The sequence below is a fragment of the Bos javanicus genome, chromosome 14, assembly GCF_032452875.1.
Source record: "Bos javanicus breed banteng chromosome 14, ARS-OSU_banteng_1.0, whole genome shotgun sequence".
NCBI classification, from domain to species: Eukaryota; Metazoa; Chordata; class Mammalia; order Artiodactyla; family Bovidae; genus Bos; species Bos javanicus.
The window spans coordinates 73,814,110-73,836,943 of NC_083881.1; the positions used below are offsets into that span (position 1 = coordinate 73,814,110).

The 22,834-nt window shown below is 39.8% G+C and overlaps 1 protein-coding gene and 1 long non-coding RNA gene across 2 annotated transcripts in view; both read right to left on the reverse strand.

Moving 5' to 3' along the window:
- Positions 1–100: 100 nt before the first annotated feature.
- LOC133260742 (uncharacterized) lies at positions 101–7,262 on the reverse strand. Its single transcript, XR_009740946.1, has 2 exons — positions 1,875–7,262; positions 101–1,149 (listed from the first exon to the last, which is right to left on the reverse strand). It is a non-coding gene; the product is annotated as an uncharacterized LOC133260742 (long non-coding RNA).
- Positions 7,263–11,957: 4,695 nt separating this feature from the next.
- Positions 11,958–22,834, reverse strand: part of DECR1 (2,4-dienoyl-CoA reductase 1) — a 43,841-nt gene continuing 32,964 nt past the window's right edge. Inside the window, exons 6-10 of the mRNA XM_061439417.1 lie at positions 20,597–20,696; positions 15,343–15,415; positions 13,330–13,476; positions 12,768–12,830; positions 11,958–12,665 (exon numbers count right to left, since the gene is read on the reverse strand). Of these exons, the coding sequence (XP_061295401.1) occupies positions 12,606–12,665; positions 12,768–12,830; positions 13,330–13,476; positions 15,343–15,415; positions 20,597–20,696 (443 nt within the window). The 3' untranslated portion in view covers positions 11,958–12,605. The remainder of the gene's footprint in view (positions 12,666–12,767; positions 12,831–13,329; positions 13,477–15,342; positions 15,416–20,596; positions 20,697–22,834) is intronic.

Consider the following 22,834-nt stretch of genomic DNA (forward strand, 5'->3'; position numbering starts at 1 on the left):
TTAGAAGCCCAGGCATAATTAGTAGGCTTGACGAGCCTCCACGTTCCAGATGGGGATTCAGCCAGAAGGTGAGAGAAAGAACGACATGGGAAGACCAGTCTTTCGAGGAATTTATCCCATTTTTTATTTTTCCAGGGTCTGTTTTTATACACTGAGATGTTATACAAAAGTCACGCGGGGTCAGCAGTCCTGATTTTATTAAAGTCAGGTGCTTCATACAAATGAATACAGAGGTCTTAGGGGTGTTACATCATCTTCTGGCCAGGGGGCCTGCTGACAATTTATGACCCTCTCCTTGTGACAGCGGTCAGTCAACCAGAGCACTTATTTCTCCAGGGGTGATTATTCTTAAAACAGACGCCACCTTCTGAAGGTACCAGATAAAGTTACATTCCTATAGAGTGAGGGTGTAGTGGGTTTTAATTAAGGAAAGAATTTGCTTAGCCTAAGGTCTGCATGATTCATATCGAAGGTTAATACTTATTTCTTCTATATATTCATTAATGTGTATAAGGGCAGGGGATGTGGAGACTTAGCAGCAAACATTGGCTCAACAAATGAAAAACCCTTCACCAGTACAATTTCTAATCAGCCCACTAAACTATACTAATAGTTTTCTAACTTCTCTAAAGAACCTGTTTTTATAAGGTTTAAAGCATCTTATGCCTCTCACAGTTGGGAGGCTGTGAACAATCACATGTGGCAGGACAAGCCTATCAGGCAGGCTAGAGAACCTTCAGAGGAGTTTGTAGGTTGAAACACTTCTATCATGCCCAGGAATTATTATTAACTGGAGCTGTAAGTTAACTCCTTCTCCAAAAGAGGTGGTGGGGGACAGCCCCCCGTGAAGTCAGAGGTGTAGGTGAGAGCACAAAGCAGTAAAGTAGGCAGACTCTGGTTTTGGGGGTAGATGCTCGAGAATTTCCAGGGGGACTCCTGAGGCTCGATCCCGCCTTTGTGTATGCCAAGCCTCCTTCTTCATGACCTTTGCCATGGGCAGAGTTCCTCACGCTGGCTCCCGGCAAGAATTTCCCTACATTTCATCCGTGGGTGAACAGGTGTTTATTATGAAGTATAAACCATAACTAGACCAGGTTTGGTACTCTTACAATAATAGCAAGGAAAAAGAAAGAAAAGCAACAGCAAAACCTTTTTTTTTTTTTTTTGTCTTTATCTATTGCTTTAATAATTGAATGTAACCGGAAGGTCTTTTCATATCTATTAAGTATTTATGAGGATTGGCGATAGCTAATAAAACAGATTTTTAAAAATTTAAATAAATAACTATTCCAGAGACAGGCATTCAAATAAATGAGCCATTTGGAACTGACACTTGGACATCCTTAGGGATGCTCTGAATGTTTTAGAACATCTTTTTCAAGAAATGCCTTTCTAATTCTTGGAAACTGCCTTTCAGTTCAGTTCAGTTTAGTTGCTCAGTTGTGTCCGACTCTTTGCAACCCCATGAATCGCAGCACGCCAGGCCTCCCTGTCCATCACCAACTCCTGGAGTTCACCCAAACTCACATCCATGGAGTCGGTGATGCCATGCAGCCATCTCATCCTCTGTCGTACCCTTCTCCTCCTGCTCCCAATCCCTCCCAGCATCAGAGTCTTTTCCAATGAGTCAACTCTTCACATGAGGTGGCCAAAGTATTGGAGTTTCAGCTTTAGCATCATTCCTTCCAAAGAAATCCCAGGACAGATCTCCTTTAGAATGGACTGGTTGGATCTCCTTGCAGTCCAAGGGAGTCTCAAGAGTCTTCTCCAACACCACAGTTCAAAAGCATCAATTCTTCGGCGCTCAGCTTTCTTCACAGTCCAACTCTCACATCCATACATGACCACTGGAAAAACCATAGCCCTGACAAAACTTCTTATAGAAGGATGTCTGAGGGAACTTCCTAGAGTGCTGACAGTTATAAGGGCCACAAATTGAGCACCTGGCCGATCAGGGTGGACTTTAACTCCTAAGCACTCCCAGGGAAAATTCTTACAACTCAGCTAAATTAGTCACAATTGCATATAGGTGACAGGCCAGCCTCCCGGAGCAGAGAACAGAACAAAGAATGGAAAATGAATCTGAAAGAACAAATGTAAGATAACTCATATAGCACCTTCCTCATATCACGAAATCCATTCCAAGTATGTTACCAGTCTAAATGGGAAGTGTACGCAGACAGCAAGAGAATATCTCTAATACTTCAAGCATGGAAAAATTCCTTAACCAATTATGAAAAAGCAGACTGAAAAATTGGACTCTATTAAAATTAGGAACTCTGTTCCCAAAAATATGCTATTAAGAGAACAAAGTTGCTTGTAGCTTGAAAACCAAACACCAGCATGTGAAAAGGTATTTGTGTTGGCTCACAATCTTGAGAGTTTCCCAGGTGAAACCCAAAACTGGCCCCAGTACACAGAGGGCGTGGAGAGACCTAAGAAAGAGGCAGACCACTCCAGACTGGTAGGTGGCAGTTTTAGTAAATAAGGAAATTGACATACAAGGTTTGGCTTGGGTGTTAAGTGACTAGACCTCCACACTCACCCACCTGAATCTGAGAGTTTCTATAGAGCATTGACCCTGGGTTCAGTCATGCATTCAACCCAGGTGGTCTCACAGTACCTTACGTACTCGTGGCTGAAATAGCTCTGGTGGTAGGAAGGGTAGGTCAAATGGACATTCGAGGAAGGAGGGAGTGAGGAGCCCAGACTCAGCTCCTGGGTCAACCTGCACTTAAGTCCACTTGATGACCGCCTTCAATGACTTGTAACACTGACAAAGGTACAAATATATAAACATTATTTCTGAAAACAATGTTTATATTCAACACAACATAAATATGTATAAGAAGGCTGAACAGGCATTTCACAAATAAAAGGATATCTAACTATCCAAAATAAAAATAAAATAATCAGTGGTATTAGTAATCAGGAGAAATCATATTAAAATAAGTGGAATACTAGCATGCACTCATCAGAGAGGCTAAATTAAAGAGATTTTTGAATGCCAAGTATTGGTGAGGTTGTGGCACAGTGAACATGTTTATGCACTGCTTGGTGGGCAGTTAAGTTGTGAAGACCTTGAAAAGCCATTTGGCAGTATCTACTAAATTTGAATGCATGTACACTTCATGGGCTTCCCAGGTGGCTCAGTGGTAAAGAATCTGCCTGATGATGCAAGAGATGCACGTTCAATCCCTGGGTCAGGAAGATTCCCTGGAGTAGGAAATGACAACACGCTCCAGCTCCAGTATTCTTGCCTGGAAAATTCCATGAACAGAGCCTGGCGGGGTACAGTTTATTGGGTTGCAAAGAGACACGACTGAGTGACAAAGCACACCCACACACGTCACAATCCAGAAATTTCACTTTTAGGCTTAGCAGCCTGACAGAGAAAGGTGCATGTATCTTCCAAAAAAAAAAAGGATGCTTTATAGCAAGCAGCATTGTATTTGACATAACCCAAACTAGAAATAATCCAATGTCTACCAACAGTAGAGCAAATAAACTGGTATATTCATACAGTGAAATGTTATATAACTATGAGAATGAACACAGGAGACTGGCCTACACATGGACACCACCAGATGGTCAACACCAAAATCAAACTGATTATACTCTTTGCAGCCAAAGATGGAAAAGCTCTATAGAGTCAGAAAAAACAAGACCGAGAACTGACTGTGGTTCCACCATCAGCTCATTATTGCAAAATTCAGGCTCAATTTGAAGAAAGTAGGGAAAAACACTAGGCCATTCAGGTATGACCTAAATCAAATCCCTTATGACTATACAGTGGAAGTGAGAAATAGATTCAAGGGATTAGATCTGACAGAGTGCCTGAAGAATAATGGACAGAGATTCGCCACATTATACAGGAGGTGGTGTCCAAAACCATTTTCAAGAAAAAGAAATATAAGAAGCCAAAGTGGTTGTCTGAGGAGGCCTTACAAATAGCTGAGAAAAGACAATAAATGAAAGGCAAAGAAGAAGAGGAAAGATATACCCATATGAATGCAGTGTTCCAGAGAATAGCAAGGAGAGATAAGAAAGCCTTCCTCAGTGATCAGTACAAATAGAGGAAAACAATAGAATGGGAAAGACTAGAGATCTCTTCAAGAAAATTAGAGATACCAAGGGAATATTTCATGCAAAGATGGGCTCAATAAAGGACAGAAATGGTATGGACTTAACAGAAGCAAAAGATATTAAGAAAAGGTGGCAAGAATACACAGAAGAACTATACAAAAAAGATCTTCATGACCCCGATAACCATGATGGTTCAATCACTCACCTAGAGTCAGACATCCTGGGGTGAGAAGTCAAGTGGGCCTTAGGAAGCATCACTACAAACAAAGCTAGTGGAGGTGATGGAATTCCAGCTGAGCTATTTCAAATCCTAAAAGATGATCCTGTTGAAGTGCTGCACTCAATATGTCAGCAAATTTGGAAAACTCAGCAGTGGCCACAGAACTGGAAAAGTCAGTTTCCTTCCCAAAGAAAGGCAATGCCACAGAATGTTCAAACTACTGCACAATTGCACTCATCTCACACTAGTAAAGTAATGCTTAAAATTCTCCAAGTGAGGCTTCAACAGTACATGAACTGAGAACCTCCAGATATTCAAGCTGGGTTTAGAAAAGGCAGAGGAACCAGAGATCAAATTGTCAACATCCATTGGATTATAGAAAAAGCAAGAGAGTTCCAGAAAAACATCTACTTCTGCTTCATTGGCTATGCCAAAGCTTTTGACTGTGTGGATCACAACAAACTGTGGAAAATTCTTAAAAGAGATAGGAATATCAGACCACCTTACCTGCCTCATGAGAAATCTGTTTGCAGGTCAGGAACAACAGTTAGAACTGGACATGGAACAACAGACGGGTTTCAAATTGGGAAAGGAACATCAAGGCTGTATATTGTCACCCTGGTTATTTAACTTATATGCAGAGTAATTATGAGAAATGCTGGGCTGGAGGAAGCACAAGCTGGAATCAAGATTGCTGGGAGAAATATCAATAACCTCAGACATGCAGATGACACCACTCTTATGGCAGAAAGTGAAGAAGAACTGAAGAGCCTCTTGATGAAAGTGAAAGAGGAGAGTGAAAAAGCTGGCTTAAAACTCAACATTCAAAAAATGAAGATCATGGCATCCAGTTCCATCACTTCATGGCAAAGAGATGGGGAAACAGTGGAAACAGTGACAGACTTTATTTTCTTGTGCTCCAAAGTCACTTCAGATGGTGACTGCAGCTGTGGAATTAAAAGACACTTGCTCCTTGGAAGAAAAGTTATGACAAACCTAGACAGCATATTAAAAAGCAGAGACATTACTTTACCAACAAAATCCATCCAGTCAAAGCTATGGTTTTTCCAGTAGTCATGTATGGATGTGGGAGTTGGACTACAAAGAAAGCTGAGTGCTGAAGAATTGATGATTTTGAACTGTGGTGTTGGAGAAGACTCTTGAGAGTCCCTTGGACTGCAAGGAGATCCAACCAGTCCATCCTAAAGGAAATCAGTCCTGAATATTCACTGAAAGGACGAATGCTGAAGCTGAAGCTCCAATACTTTGGTCAACTGGTGGGAAGAGCTGACTCATTGGAAAAGACTCTGATGCTGGGAAAGATTGAGGGCAAGATGAGAAAAGGGTAATAGAGGATGAGATGGTTGGATGGCATCACTGACTCAATGGACATGAGTTTGAGCAAACCGAGGGAGATGGTGAAGGTAGGGGAACCTGGCATTCTGTAGTTGATGGGGTTGCAGAGAATTGGGCCCAACTTGGCAACTGAACAATGACAAAGCAATTGCTATGTAGATAAAAATCCAAAAATATAAGAATACATGTTTTATAATTCTAAATAGAAACTTCAAATCAGCTTAACTTAGATGTTGGAAGTCGAGATACCGGTTAGTTTTAGGGAGAAAAATGGAGTGACAGCAGCGAACATAAGCAAGGCTTCTGAACCCCTGGTGATATTTTGTTTCTTAGCTGCTTAGTGGTTATACAACCAAATTCTCTTTGTGAAAATTCATGATCTGAGTATTTTTAGCAATCATAGGTCAGCTAAAATTATTTTTGAAAAATTAATGGTGTCCAAAGCATCCCTGAAAAAGCCAGATATATAAAGATAAGGAAAAGCACATTCATAGGATTAATAAACAGCAAGTGCAAAGGCCCTAGGCCGAATAATTCTGAGGAATAGAAAGAAAGCTGCTGTGAGCCTGGGTGAGGGGAGACGGTGTATAAGATAGAGCAGGCAAGATCACAGCGTAAGGAGTTGAGATTTTGTATTAAGCACCATGTTTTCTGTCTCCAGACCCAAGGGTTATTTTACTGTACACTTGAGAACTGCAAGACCTTGGAAGGAAATTGAAGTTAAAGGGACTGAGGCTGTGAATGAATTTATGAAAATACAACAAATATTTTTATGTTCAATTACAACAAAATAAAATTGATCAAGAACCAATTCCCCCATTCCGAAAAATTAATAGGCCTTTTTCTTTTCAAAGCTTTTGTGATAGAACTGTATCTCATAAAGACCTTATTGTTGTCTCCTGGTTTAAATGATGATCCCACAAAACTGATCCAATTGAGCAGGAAACATAAGCTTAGCTTAATCATACGACCTGCAGTTCAGTTCAGTCGCTCAGTCGTGTCCGACTCTTTGCGACCCCATGAACCACAGCACGCCAGGCCTCCCTGTCCGTCACCATCTCCCGGAGTTCACTCAGACTCACGTCCACTGAGTCAGTGATGCCATCCAGCCATCTCATCCTCTGGCGTCCCCTTCTCCTCCTGTCTCCCCTCCTCCTCCCAGCATCAGAGTCTTTTCCAGGGAGTCAACTCTTTGCATGAAGTGGCCAAAGTACTGGAGTTTCAGCTTTAGCATCATTCCTTCCAAAGAACACCCAGGACTGATCTCTAGAATGGACTGGTTGGATCTCCCTGCAGTCCAAGGGACTCTCAAGAGTCTTCTCCAACACCACAGTTCAAAAGCATCAATTCTTCAGTGCTCAGCTTTCTTCACTGTCCAACACTCACATCCATACATGACCTTGGTCAAGTCCTAACTTCCTTGAGCTTCAGCTCTCTTTATAAAATGAAGGGGTGAAAGGGGAAGAGTCCAGATGGAGGAGAGGGAGCACATGGAGTCAACATCTCTGCACAGCCAAGACACTGCCAGATGCTTGTGGGGACCTCAACACCCAGGCGGATGGAATGAATCCCTGAGCAACAGGGCAGGACTTTGTGGGGAGGGAGGGGGAAGAAGGGGAGGCCGAAGGTGGTCAGCACCCCTGGGGGCAGCTGGAGGAGCGGAGGTATCCATACACCTGAAGAGGCACACTTACCTTGAGGGGCCAGCGGGGTCAGGAAGGGTATGGGGGTTGGAGGACCAGAGAGGAACATGGCTCACATCCCCGCACCAACTTGGCCTGGGGGACCTGCTGAGGCCCTGCACGTGGTCCTCCACCTTCCAAGGCCCCCTCTGCTCACAGAGGAGGAAGAGACAAGCTGGATGGGGAGGGACCCTCAGGGAACAGGTATCAGAAGTTACTGGCAGTCCCCCAAGCACTCAGCCCAGGGCAGCCTGCGGAGGCCCCAAGCCTGATACTCCAAGGACAGAAGCAGTTTTTTGTTTTTGTTATTGGGGTTCAGTTTTACCTTCCAGTTGTTTCATATATATATTTTCTAATGTTAACCTTCTCAATTTATTTGGTATTCTTTGTTACTGCTATTTATTATTATTTTTGCCACACTGCACAACCTGCAGGATCTTGGTTCTTAGGCCAGAGGTCAGGCCTGAGTTCCTGTACTGGGAGTGCCAAGTCCAAACTCCTGGATTAACAGAAAACATCAGCACCCAGGGGCTATTAATCAAAGTAAGGTCTCCTGGAGGTCCACGTCTCACACTAAGACCCAGCTCTACCCAACCGCCTGCAATTCCCAGTGCTAGAAACTTCAGGCCAAACAACCAGAAGACAGGAATCTATCAAAAAAAAAACAAAAATGACATGACAAAAAAATACGTTACAGATGAAAGACCAAGGTAAAAATCTGTAGGACTAAATACATGAAGAGGAAATAGGCAACCTGCCTGAAAAAGAATTTAGACTAATAATATTAATGTTTGAAAATCTTAGAAATAGAATGGAGGCACAGACTGAGAAAATAAAAGAAATGTTTAACAAAGACCTAGAAGAACTAAAGAACAAACAGAGATGAACAGCAAATGAAATAAAAAATACAGTAGAAGGAATTAATAGCAGAATAAATGAGACAAAGGAACAGATAAATGAGTTGGAAAATAGAATGGTGGAAATAACTGCCAAAGAGTGGAATAAAAAAAAGGGGGGGGGGGAATTGAAGACTGTCTTAGAGAACTCTGGGACAACACTAAATGCACTAACATTCGAATTAGAGGAATCTCAGAAGAAGAGAAAAGGAAAGGATGTGAGAAACTATTTGAAGATATTACAGAAAAAAATTTCCTAGCATGGGAAATAAAATAGCCACCCAAGTCTAGGAAGACCAATGAGTCCCATAAAGGATAAACCCTAGGAGAATCACATCAAGACACATATTAATCAAACTAACAAAAATTAATTCAAAATTGAATTCAGAGAAAAAATGCAGCAAGGGAAAAGCAAAAATAATATACAAGGAAATCCCCATAAGGTTCTGCAGAAGCTCTGCAGGAGAGAAGGGGGTAGGTAGCAGGATATATTTAAAGTGATGAAAAGGAAAAACATACAACCAAGATTACTCTACCCAGCAAGAATCTCATTCCGATTTGATAGGGAAATTGAAAGCTTTACAGATAAGCAAAAGCTAAGAGAATTCAACCCAACCAAACCAGCCTGAAAAACAATGCTAAAGGAACTTCTCTAGGTAGGAAACACAAAAGAAGAAAAAGAATCACATAAACAAAACAATTAACAAAACGGTAGTAAGTACATATTAATAATTACCTTATATGTAAACAGATTAAATGCTCCAGCCAAAAGACACACACTGGCTGAATGGATTAAAAAACAAGATCTGTGTATATGCTGCCTACAAGAGACCCACTTCAGACCTAGGGACACATACAGACTGAAAGTGTAGTGATGGAAAACGCTATTCCATGCAACTGGAAATCAAAAGAAATCTGGAGTTGTTTAGTTGTTAAGTCATGTCCAAGTCCTCGTGACCCCATGGACAGCAGGACACAAGGCTTCTATGTCTTCTACGGTCTCCCATAGTTTGTTCAGATTCATGTCCATCAAGTTGGTGATGCTACCTGACTATCTCATCCTCTGCCCCCGCTTCTCCTTTTGCCTTATATCTTTCCCAGCATCAGGGTCTTTTCCAATGAGTCAGCTCTTTGCATCAGGTGGCTAAAGTATTGGAGCTTCAGCTTCAGTATCAGTCCTTCCAATGAATACTCAGGATTGATTTCCTTTAGGATTGATTTACTGCTTTGATCTCCTTGCTGTCCAAGGGACTGCAGTCCAAGAAGACTCCCCAGCACCATAATTTGAAAGTATCAGTTCATCTGCACTCAGCCTTCTTTCTGGTCCAACTCTTACATCCATACATGACTACTGGGAAAACCATAGCTTTGACTAGACAGACTTTTGTGGGCAAATTGATGTGTCTACTTTTTAATACACTGTCTAGGTTTGTCATAGCCTTCCGTCCAAGGAGCAAGCATCTTTCGGTTTCATGGCTCCAGTCACTGTCCACAGTGATTTTGGAGTCCAAGAAAATAAAATCTGTCACTGTTCCCACTTTTTGCCCTTCTATTTTCCTTTTTTTTTTTTAATGTAGAGTTTCAAGTCAGCTTATTTACTCTCCTCTTTCACCTTCACCTTCATCAAGAGGTGATGTTCCTCTTCCCTTTCTGCCATAAAAGTGGTATCATCCGCATATCTGAGGTTGTTGATATTTCTCCTGAGAACTGTGATTCCAGCTTGTGATTCATCTAGTCTAGCATTTCGTATGATGTACTCTGCATAAGTTAAAAAGACTGACAATATACAGCCTTGACATACTTCTTTCCCAATTTGGAACCAGTCCATTGTTCAATGTCCAGTTCTAACTGTTGCTTCTTGACCTGCACACAGGTTTCTCAGCAGGCATGTAAGATGGTCTGGTATTTCCATCTCTTGAAGAATTTTCCACAGTTTGTTGTGACCCCACATTCAAAGGCTTTAGTATAGCCAATGAAGCAGAAGTGAAAGTCAGTCATGTCTGACTCTTTGTGACCCCATGGACTATACAATTCATTGAATTCTCCAGGCCAGAATACTGGAGCGGGTAGCCTTTCCCTTCTCCAGTGGATCTTCCCAAACCAGGAATTGAACTGGGGTCTCCTGCATTGCAGGTGGATTCTTTACCAGCTGAGCCATAAGGGAAGCCCAAGACATGTTAGTCATTGAGTCATGTCCAGCTCTTTGCAACCCCATGTATATTCCAGAAAAAAAAAAACTAAAAGAACTGAAGATAGTTACATGGGAAGACAGCTTTGGAGTGGGGATTTCAGTGTACTCCTTCCTGTACAAATTATATAAACAAATTACTTTCATAAAAAATAAAGATTAAATGAAAAAAAGGCAAAATGTTGAAAATAAATATACCAAAATGTTAACAGAAGTTTTCTTTAGGAAGTTAGCTTTCAAATTTTTTATTCTTTTCTATTCTCACATTTTCTATAATAATAATTTCTTAAAAATCAAAGAGCAGAAAAACAGAAGGGCCTTATCTTTCATTTGTGTGCTTGACACTTAACATGGTGTTTTTAGTTATCTCACTTAATCCTCATCACAACCCTGTGAAGCAGATATTGCAATTTTGAATTTTATCATGAAGAAAATGAGTGATGAAACTTACAAAAGGTCATTTATGTAACTACTGTCACTTTTTTTTCCTACACCATAATAAGTATCGATAATTTAAAAATAAAGAAGAAAGATGTGGATAGAAGAGAGGAAATGGTTATTTTTAAAGGTAAATGGAGATAGGTATGGGGTCCCAGTAAAAGGCAAAATTATCATACATGTAAAGGATACTCATTCTAAACCATATATGTACACAATTTAATGTAATTAATGCATATAATTAACTGCCAATGTAATAAGGATTTGTATATCAGGCTTATAGTATATAAGTTCAAACAGGAAAACTAGATTCTTTTGCAGGAGGTAAGATGGAAGCTGCTGGTGCCCTCTCTTAGTAACTTAGGCAATGGAGAAAGTCAATCTGGTGAGCATGTAATGAATGATTCCTAAATGGCAAGCCACTCCAGTATTCTTGCCTGGAAAATCTTGTGGACGGGGAGTCTGAAGGGCTATGCAGTCCATGGAGTCACAAAAGAGTCAGTCATGACTTAATGACTAAACAACAATAATGAAAGCAAACTACTTTTTTTAATATAAACTCAAAATTATATCTATATAAACTTGAAACTGTGGATTTTTTGCTATTTGATTCTTAGGATGACAAATTAGTCAAATTAAATATGGAATAAAATGAAATTATACACAAAAAGTTTTTATAAGCTTTGTTCATCTTTTCTACACAGAGAATACACACGATTTTTTTAGCATTTCCTATTCTAGTAATTTTATTTTTTTCAAAATAAGCATTTTATTAAAAAATTTTTTTTCTATTCTTTTCCAAATTCTTTTCCCATTTAGGTTATTACAGAATATTGAGCAGAGTTCCCTGTGCTATCCATCCTAAATACTGCAGTGTATACATGTCAATCCCAAACTCCCAGTCTATTCCTCCCCACCCCATCCTTCCCTTCTGATAATTGTAAGTCATAGAGAATATATACTTTAAACGCTGAGATGAAATGCTATCTACTAGGCGTTACTTTCTCTAAACTCTAGAAACAGAATGAATTACTTCCCCCTCCATAACCCTGCTGGAACCTTGTGATTCATTTATCACAATGAATCATAAATAATTATTTACAAGTTTATTTATCCTGTTAGATAATGAGTTTTAAGAGTACAAATGCTGTAGATTATTCATGGTTTATTTTTACTGCCAAATAAAACTTCTGGTTACAAAATAGGTCCTGGCAAAAACTTGTTTGAATCAATACTAAGTTAATGGAGTTAAAACTGAATTAATACTGAGTTAAAGAAGACAATTCTTAAGTACAATGAAAAGGAAATACCTTGAAAGGACAGAGTCCATTATTAGGTTTATTGTAAATCCCCTGTTTTCTTTTAGACACTGTCCCCATGTCACTGTGTCACTGAAGACATAGGTTTAACATGTAACTTAAATGCTACTTCCACCATTAGGTTTCTCCTGATTTTCTCCAGTTACAAATATCTGTCCCTTTCTCTGCACTTCTAAGCACTTTTCAGTTCTATTAATAGCCTTTCACTTTCCTGTTTTTATTGTTTAAAAATTCTTCGAAGAGACAATATCCCATCTTATTCATCTTTTAATGTACAAGATCTACCTACCATTGACCTAGCATATAATACACATTCCAGGAATGCGTGCTAATTAACAATTTATTAGACCTGAAAATATTCAAATCATTATAGATTGTCTGCATAATTTCCATTATAACCAAGATGAGGCCAGAGTAGTCTTAGGAGCCTTTGGTCTTCCTGATAAGTCCTTCTATTATGTCCCACTGATCCTTGGTGACCTACCACAAAAAGAAAAAGTCAATTTAATGAGGTTCTTGTGTGTTTTTAAAGCTTAGTATCCTCACTGTTAATATTGTATTATATTCACAAAATGGCATTACCTTCCTCAGACTGTTGAATTCCCCTGAAATAAGTACTTCCTCTCCACCATCAAATCTAATTACCTAAAAAATGATAATAAAAGCTGTGAAATTAACTTCTTTTAAAAAGTTTTCTTAACCATTAGCCACTTCTCCCTCCTAACTGGTTGGAATATCTCTTTGACACTTTCAATTCAAGCACAAGTTTTAAAGACAAAACTGACGATTAAACCTAAATTGATTTACTCTCTTAAAAATCCTCTCTCCATCATTTCTATGATTTCAAATTCTACCCAATTTTAAAGATCAGCTTAAAGGCACGTCTACCAGAGTTATTTGCATTTAATAAAATTAATTTATTAATGAATCAACTCCATAAGCTTAAACTATATTAGTATTTCTATATTATAAATAACATACTAAATACAGCTAATTAAATACTTTAAATCATATTTACATTCAACATCATAAGGATTGGTTCTACAATCCACCTTCCCACCCCAAATCCACCTCCCCACCCCAAATCCACCTCCCCACCCCAAATCCACCTCCCAAAAGTGTTGAGAAAGAAAACTATGCTTACAGCTCCATTAATCCAAGAAGCATAATCACTACAAAGGAAAGCAGCAAGATTTGAAAGTTCTTCCACAGTTCCCAGCCGACCACAGGGAATTCTGTCAATCATTTCTTTTTCAAATGCTCCGGTTGGGTCCAGACGGCTAAAGGCACCCTTAGAAATTAAGAAAATAGTTAGGTAACTTTAAAAAAAATCCTATTTAAGAAATAAATTTGCAATAAATGGAATGTTACTAAGGCAGCCCTGTTCATATCTTACTCCCTATAAGCAAAAAGTTTTGCCAAATTCTTCCATATTCATTTTGCCTAATGCTGCTGCTGCTGCTGCTGCTGCTGCTGCTAAGTCGCTTCAGTCGTGTCCAACTCTGTGCGACCCCATAGATGGAAGGCCACCAGGCTCCCCCGTCCCTGGGATTCTCCAGGCAAGAATACTGGAGTGGGTTGCCATTTCCTTCTCCAATGTATAACAGTGAAAAGTGAAAGTGAAGTCGCTCAGTCGTGTCCGACTCTTAGCGACCCCATGGACTGCAGCCTACCAGGTTCCTCATTCCATGGGATTTTCCTAAGACAGGTATAAAGAAAATCATAGACAAAGGTCTCAAACCTGGTTCTATCAGTTCTGGCTACAGAGTTTCCATACTTCAATTTTCTTTTAATTTCTTTAAAATTATATGCTTGTCATTTGCATAAAACTCATACCTAGACTGCTAGACTAAAGCTCCTTGATGGCAAGCATCTTGTCACAACTGTTTTTATATCTTTCTCAGCACCTTTGCACACAGAAGGCACTCGGTAAATATACGTTAAATAAATAATAAAATGCAGATGACTTCCCTAGATACTGAGGTCCTAGAATGAAGTTTTGATGACTGTTTAGTCCTTTTCAGACAGTGCTTAACACAGTGATACTCTGAATCAAGTATTTTAATATGTGCATTTGGATTATTTTTCCATTAATTTTATCATTTTTTATAATTTAAGTGCCAAATAAGATATTCAGTCAAGTTTCACTTAGGCAGTGTTTCTATTTTCCACCCTTCAAACTACTTAATTAATACAACCATCTTCATGTTAATATTTAACAACCCAGAACCACCTATAAGGCCAATGTTCCTTAGCATTATTTTCCATTTATATAACAATACTGGAGTGGGTAGCTATTCCATTCTCCAGGGGATCTTCCTGATCCAGGGATCAAACCCAGGTCTCCTGCATTGCAGGTGGATTCTTTACCATTTGAGGCACTAAGGAAGCCCCCTCAGTTTATTAAGTTAAAGTTAGCAAATTTCACTTGGGCCTTCAAAGCAACATTCCAGGTGGGATTAAAAATTCCTGCTTTACATGAAAACAAAAAGATGTGAGAATGAAGTTATTTGGGATAATGTGAGAGAACAGAGAGCCTGTGAACTTTTGAGCAATGTCTGTAACAGCATAAGTGATAATTATGAATTGCAATGAATATCCGATTACAAGTAAAATGTATGCCATCAGAAGAATTTTTAATCCCAGAGACATGGGACTTAGATAACATACGTAACTGAGAGTTTAAAGTGAAAAGGCACAGATATGACTCAAAGAAAATGCTACCTATTTTCTACATATAAGACCAAGCTTATATGATCAATTTAGAAAGCATCTCTTAAATTTAAAATATAGTTACATTTCCATGATTTTTTAAAAAAGGACGTCAAAGTAAGAACCTGTAAAATATAGTAAAAAATAAGAAATATAATAACAGATCATTAAAGCAAATCAGACAAAGTACCAAAATTCAAGGCATAGAAGATCCCAAAAATATTATATTAAGACACTGAAATAGACCTTATGAAGGAGTTGTGTAACTGCTATTTTCTTTCCCAGATCCTTATTTCTTATGTTGGATAATAGCAAAACCCTCTTCCCTTCTACCAGGGCTCCAAACTCCAGTATCCTTGGAAAATGCTGCATATTTCAGAATGTATGTATTAGTTGTCCACTTCTTAATCACTCAAAATGTGATCATAAGCAAACCAAAACTTACTTTGGTTTTTATAGGCCCCGGCTGAATCACATTGAATCTCATTCCATATTTACCCCATTCAGCTGCAAGAGACCTAAAAATTAAACAGTACAGATTTCTAAAATACTATACTATAAATTACAAATACTATTAACCAAGACTTAATACATGCTTACTACATGCCAGAGACTACAGCTCCAGTAGGTAAGTACTACTATTATTCCCTATGTTACAGACAAGGAAACTGAGGCACAGAGAAAATAAATCATTTGCTCTGGGTCGTATGGCTAGTGAGTCAACTTCTAGCAGTCTAGCGCAAGAGTTTGTGCCCTTAATCACACTCTTCTGTACTACGTAATATTTACATTTTAGTGTCCTAAGCACTATGCTAGACTACCTACCATTCACATTTTAGTATGAAGACCAATATCAGTATACATATTTAAAAAGGGTATCATTATTTAGCATAAAGAACTGAAAGGATCATGTCTCTTCCTCACATTTTCTGGAGTTCAGTCCTGCACCTATAACGTTCAATGCAACTTTACTTACAGTACATTAGATCACAGTGTCTGCAACATTACAAGTGCCTTCATCAAGTAAAAGATGGAAACTGTGCAATATGTGCCAATATGACTCAGAGGAAGAAGTACCCATCTCTACCAGGAGTAAGAGGGAAGCCTTCCTTCAGGAGGTGGTAATTGAGCTGACACTTGAAGAAGGGTTAGGAGGTTTTTGTGGGAGTAAGGGGAAAAGAGAAGAGGATGGAAAATATTGGAAGGGAGGGTGGAGAAAAGAAGACTGCCCAGGTATGTGGGCCAGTGGGTATGCAGGACAAAGGCATAACAACACGCAGTCTCCAGGACCTAAAAGACCTTATCTGGTGTGACTGTGCTACAAGGTATGGAAGAGGGCTGAAGGGAACTCAGGCTGGGGAAGAACATACAGAGTTATTGAGCATCTATTATGTGCAATTCACCGTGTAGCAATATAATATCAAAAAAGCAGCACAGGCTCATGGCCCTTAAAGAACAGGAAATTGAAATATCTAATAAGATCTAGACAAAACAAATATAGATATTGTACAAATGGTGTCAAAATAGTCAAGTTCTAAGCTCTTATTTCCACTATCATTTGACCTTAAAAATGGTAATTATCTCTATTCAGACTAAGTTTAAACTGCTGAGTAAAGTACAATTTTGTCTCCCAGAGAAATGTGTATTATTAGTTTATATGTTACAAAGTACCTTAAAACTACTCAAAAGAGAGAATTGTGTAGCTCAGCAGGAACTGAGCATTGGTTATGTACCAGATCTTGCTGAGCAATGAGCAAGATGAATAAGATCTGCTTTCTTCTCTCACAGTACACAGATCCTAGTGGGGAAGTTATACAGCTTTAATAATATATTAAAAATGGTCTACCATGCCCTTTTCTGTGCACCTTCATTTTAGAATCTATAACACAAGATGGCATTTATTAATGTGTTACTCTTCTCATTAGATTAGCATAAACATGCAAAGGGTTATTGTTGTTCAGTCACTAAGTCCTATCTGACTCTTTGAGACCCCATGGACTGCAGAACGCCAGGCTTCCCTGTCCTTCACTATCTCTCAGAGTTTGCTCAAATTTATGTCCATTGAGTCAGTGATGCCATCCAACCACCTCACCCTCTGCCACCCCTCTTCTCCTTTTGCCTTCAATATTCCCCAGCATCAGAATCTCTTCCAATGAGTCAGCTCTTCCCATCAGGTGATCAAAGTATTGGAGTTTCAGCTTCAAAACCAGTCCTGCCAATAATGGGTTGATTATCTTTAGGACTGACTGGTTTGATCTCCACACAGTCCAAGAGACTCTGATGAGTCGTCTCCAGCACCACAGCTTGAAAGCATCAATTCTTTAGTGCTCAGCCTTCTTTATGGTCCAACTCTCACATCTGTACATGACTACTGGAAAAACCATAGCTTTTCTATATTGACCTAAATCAGCAAAGTCATGTCTTTGCTTTTAATTTTGTGCCTGCAGTCACCATCTGCAATGATTCTGGAGCCCAAGAAAATAAAGTTTGTCACAGCTCCCAATTTTCCCTATTTGTCATAAAGTGATGGGACCAGATGCCATGATCTTTGTTTATTGAATGTTGAATTTCAAGACAGCTTTTTCACTCTCCTCTTTCACCTTCATCAAGAGGCTCTTTAGTTCCTTTTCACTTTCTACCATTAGAGTGGTATCATCTGCATATCTGAGGCTGTTGTTATTTCTTTCAGTAATCTTGATTCCAGCTTCTGATTCATCTAGTCTGGCATTTTGCATGAGTATTCTGCATCAAAGTTAAATAAACAGGGTGACAATATACAGCCTTGTCGTACTCCTTTTCCAATTGTAAACCAGTTACTTGTTCCATGTAAGGTTCTAACTGTTGGTTCTTGACCCTCATACGGGTTTCACAGGAGACAAGTAAGGTGGTCTGGTAGCCCCATCTCTTTAAGAATTTTCCAGTTTGTTGTGATCCACACAGTCAAAGGCTTTAGCACAGACAATGAAGCAGAAGTAGATGTTTTTCTGGAACTCTCTTGCTTTTGCTATGATCCATTGAATGCTGTCAATTTGATCTCTGGTTGCTCTGCCTTTTCTAAACCCATCTTGTACATCTGGAAGTTCCCAGTTCATGTACTGCTGAAGCCTAGCTTGGAGAATTTTGAGCATCACTTACTACCATGTGAAATGAGCGCAATTGTGCGGTAGTTTGAGCATTCTTTGGCATCACCCTTCTTTGGGTTTGGAATGAAAACACATTTTCCAGTCCTGTGGCCACTGCTAAGTTTTCCATATTTGCTGATATACTGAGTGCGGTACTTTAACAACATCAACTTTAAGGATTTGAAATAGTTCAGCTGGAATTCCATTGCTTCCACCAGCTTTGTTTATAGGAATACTTCCTAAGGTCCATTTGACTTCACACTGCAGGATGTCGAGCTCTACGTGAGTGACACCATCATGGTTATCCCAGCCATTAAGACCTTTTTTGTATAGTTCTTCTGTGTATTCTTTCGCCCTCTTCTTAATCTCTTCTGCTACTGTTAGGTCCTTACTGTTTCCATCATCTGCCGTGCCCAACCTAACATGAAATGTTCCCTTGATATCTCCAATTTTCTTGAAGAGATCTCTAGTCACTTCCATTCTATTGTTTTCCTCATCTACTTCTTTGCATTGTTCATTTAAGAAGGTCTTCTTATCTCTCCTTGCTCTTCTCTAAAACTTTGCATTCAGTTGGGTGTATCCTCGGAGAAGGCGATGGCACCCCACTCCAGTACTCTTGCCTGGAAAATCCCATGGACAGAGGAGCCTGGTGGGCTGCAGTCCAGGGGGTCGCTAAGAGTCGGACATGACTGAGCGACTTCACTTTCACTTTTCACTTTCATGCATTGGAGAAGGAAATGGCAACCCACTCTAGTGTTCTTACCTGGAGAATCCCAGGGATCGGGGAGCCTGGTGGGCTGCCGTCTATGGGGTTGCACAGAGTCGGACATGACTGAAGTGACTTAGCAGCAGCAGTAGGGTGTGTCCTTCCCCTTCTCCCTTGCTTTTTGCTTCTCTTCTTTCCTCAGCTATTTATAAGCCCTCCTCAGACAACCATTTTGCCTTCTTGCATTTCTTTTCTTGGGGAATGGTTTTGGTCACTTCATCACGTGCAATGTTACAAACCTCCGTCCATAATTCTTCAGACACTCTGTCTACCAGATCTAGTCCCTCAAATCCATTCGTCACCTCCGCTGTATAATCATAAATGATTTGATTTAGGTCATACCTGAATGGCCTAGTGGTTTTCCCTACTTTCTTCAATTTAAGTCTGAATTTTGCAATAAGGAGCTGATGATCTGAGTCACAATCATCTCCAGGTCTTGTTTTTGCTAACTGCATAGAGCTTCCTCATCTTTGGCTGCAAAGTATATAATCAATATAATTTTGGTATTGACCATTTGGTGGCATCCATGTGTAGAGTGGTCTCTTGTGTTGTTGGAAGAGGGTGTTTGCTATGACCAGTGCGTTCTCTTGACAAAAATTGTGTTAGCCTTTGCCCCGCTTCCTTTTGTACTCCAAGGCCAAGCTTGCCTGTTACTCCAAGAAATGAGAAAAAATATCCCAGAAGAGGTGGGATATGAGAGCTCTGAAGGGAGGTGAAATCTATTATAGCAAATTCTAACAACAGCACAATCTAGGCATAGATATATGAAAGTGCATGATGTGTTTAAGTAAGTATAGAGCTCAGAAATATCAGTGATTAAAGCAGAGGAAAAATGGTAAAAGAATACAAGCTTGGTGAGAATGAGGATTGTTCTATTTCCATTACTACCATATCCCTCTACCTAGTAGAAGTGCCATGTACGCAAAAGGTACACGATAGATATTGATCTAACAAGCCAATGAATACAGAAAGGCCAAAGGCAAGTCCATTTAGAATATCATACTGAGTTTTGGCTTTTATTCCAAAGATGAATAGAAATACGATATAAGGTTTTTAGCTAGGGAATTGTAACAGCAGACATACATTGTTAGAAAGATGAATCTGGTGGGAACATGAATAAAAAATAAACTGGCAGCAGAGAAGCATATTATGGGGCTATTACAATAAGAAGAAAAGCAATGAGAAGAACTTACATTAAAACAAAGACATTGGGAAGTCCAATGGGGAACAGATTCAAAAAGCAGTCATATACTGCTGAGAAAAAGCTGAAAGACCTGATAAGTGGTCACTGTCTACGCTAGTCTATTAATCCTGTATAATAGTATAGTCAGTACAATAGAAGGATGAAAGCATATTTAAGGGAGGTCAGAGAGGGTTCAAGTAGAGATACATGGACACTCCAGTCTAAGTTCCTATCAGCCCTTTTCTCAAACTTTATAATATAGTCGTACTGGATCAGTGATTAAAATTAAGTAATAATTAGTTTCTCAGTCGCAGTAACCACAATGCAAGGGTTCAATGGCCGCTTGTAGCTCCTGAAGAGTACAGATCTACAGAATAGTTTAATCACTACAGAGAATTCTAATGGACAGTGCAGCTAATAGAAAAATAAGACCTATTCATGAGACCCAGTGTCTCCTGGCAAATCCAAATTAGTCATTGTTTTAGTTTTCTCTGGAAAGAAACAAAAAAGCAGGAATTTAGTTGCACAGGCTTTCAAAGCATGTCATCTTCAGGGACAAGATTAACCTGAAAGTACTTATTAGATTACTATATACCCAGTAATAGAAGATTAACAAGATAGTACTCACTTGTTCAAGGCCTCCACTCCTGCCTTGGCAGAAGCACTTGGTACTACAAAACCTGATCCAGTCTCAGCATAGATGGTGGTAATAGCAAGAAATGATGCTCCTAATATTTTTAAATGATACAGTAATTAACAATACAGCTAAACCAATTCACATCAGGAAAACATTTAAAATAATGGGATCTGGTTCAAGAGGGTATAACCAAAACAGAAGAATTTTTTAAAACTTTACTAAGGCTAAATTAATGAAACAGTAATCTAATAAAAGTGTCTCATCTTTCTTTGCTAGTAATCTTGCTGTCATTCAGGATGGCCCAACCTTAATCAAAATTCTATACCAGCTGAGTCAATACTTAGGCTCAAATCTCAGAGGCCCTGCATACAGCTGGATAGGATTTCCATTAGCTATCCTCCCATTTGCTGCTGCTGCTGCTAAGTCACCTCAGTCGTGTCTGACTCTGTGTGACCCCAGAGACGGCAGCCCACCAGGCTCCCCCGTCCCTGGGATTCTCCAGGCAAGAACACTGGAGTGGGTTGCCATTTCCTTCTCCAATGCATGAAAGTGAAAAGTGAAAGTGAAGTCACTCAGTCGTGTCCGACTCTTAGCGACCCCATGGACTGCAGCCTACCAGGCTCCTCCATCCATGGGATTTTCCAGGCAAGAGTACTGGAGTGGGGTGCCATTGCCTTCTCCGATCCACCCATTTAAACAGGAATAAATCAGAACTAAAACTAAATTAGCAGGGACTTCTGCCTTCAGCACCATGGACTTGCCTTCCTCCTGAAACATAAAGAAACTGTAGCAAATATATGATACAACTATTTTCAGATACTGTTTAGCAGGGAGGGAAGACAGCAATTTCTGAGAGAAGAAAAACAAATGAAATGAGCCCTAAGATCACATTTTACATAAAGGTACTATACATATACTACAGTATGTACTCCATATATATATACATATTATAGTGTATATTACAATCTATGTAGTATATATCGTATATACATATGTCATAAAGACTGTGGCATGCTGCTGCTGCTGACTCACTTCAGTTGTGTCTGACTCTGTGCGACCGCATAGATGGCAGCCTACCAGGCTCCGCTGTCCCTGGGATTCTCCAGGCAAGAACACTGGAGTGGGTTGCCATTTCTTTCTCCAGTGCATGAAAGTGAAAAGTGAAAGTGAAGTCACTCAGTTGTGTCCAACTCTTCCCGACCCCAAGGACTGCAGCCCACCAGGCTCCTCTGATCCATGGAATTTTCCAGGCAAAAGTACTGGAGTGGGTTGCCATTGCCTTCTCCAGACTGTGGCATAAGGAGTGGGAAAACAGTAAAATATAGCATTATCACTGTGTTTAGGAGACAGACTGGAGTTTGGGGAGAATGAGGAAGTTTGAATTTGTGAGGAGATTAACCCCAAAGAGAAAAGTATGTAAAGACAGAGCCTCATAAATCGGCATAGTCTATCCTTGAGTCTGGTCAGACACCAAAATGTACTTGTTAGGCTGAGCGTCCATAAGGCCAGGCAAAGAGTAGCTACCTGGGAGTCATAAATGGAACAATTCCCTGAGTACACATAGGCTGGGAGATAAGCGAGTCCACGTAGCCTTGTTGAGTATCAGAGCTTTCAGTGGAAAGTTCAGAAGGGCTGTGCATCAGTAGGAGGGTGTTTGTTGTTCAGCTGCTAAGTTGTGTCCGACTCTTTGCAACCCCATGGACTGCAGCACCCCAGGCTTCCCTGTCCTTTACCAACTCCTAGAGTCTGCTCAAATTCATGTCCACTGAGTCAGTGACACCATCCAACCATCTCATTCTCTGTTGCCCCCTTCTCCTCCTGCCTGCAATCCTTCCCACCATCAGGATCTTTTCCAGTGAGTTGCCTCTTCATATCAGGTGGCCAAAGTAGGAGGATTTAATTAGCCCAAAATAAAGTCTACTCTAGACTCACCTGATCCACCAGCTTTTAATTCAAAAGGAAATAGAAGTGCATACACATATGGACATACCACATACACACACACACATGCACACAGCTCAATGACATAAGATTTATAGCACGCAACCCAAAATCACTACACACGAAAAGACACAGAAACAACCAGGGAAAAAATCAGATAATAGACACAGTCTCTCAGAAACGACACAAAGGAGAGAATCAGCAGATGAAGACCTTTCAGATGATATTGTACACTGAACAGCTACATGCAAAAAAAAAGATTAGAACATATCCTCACATTGTATTCAA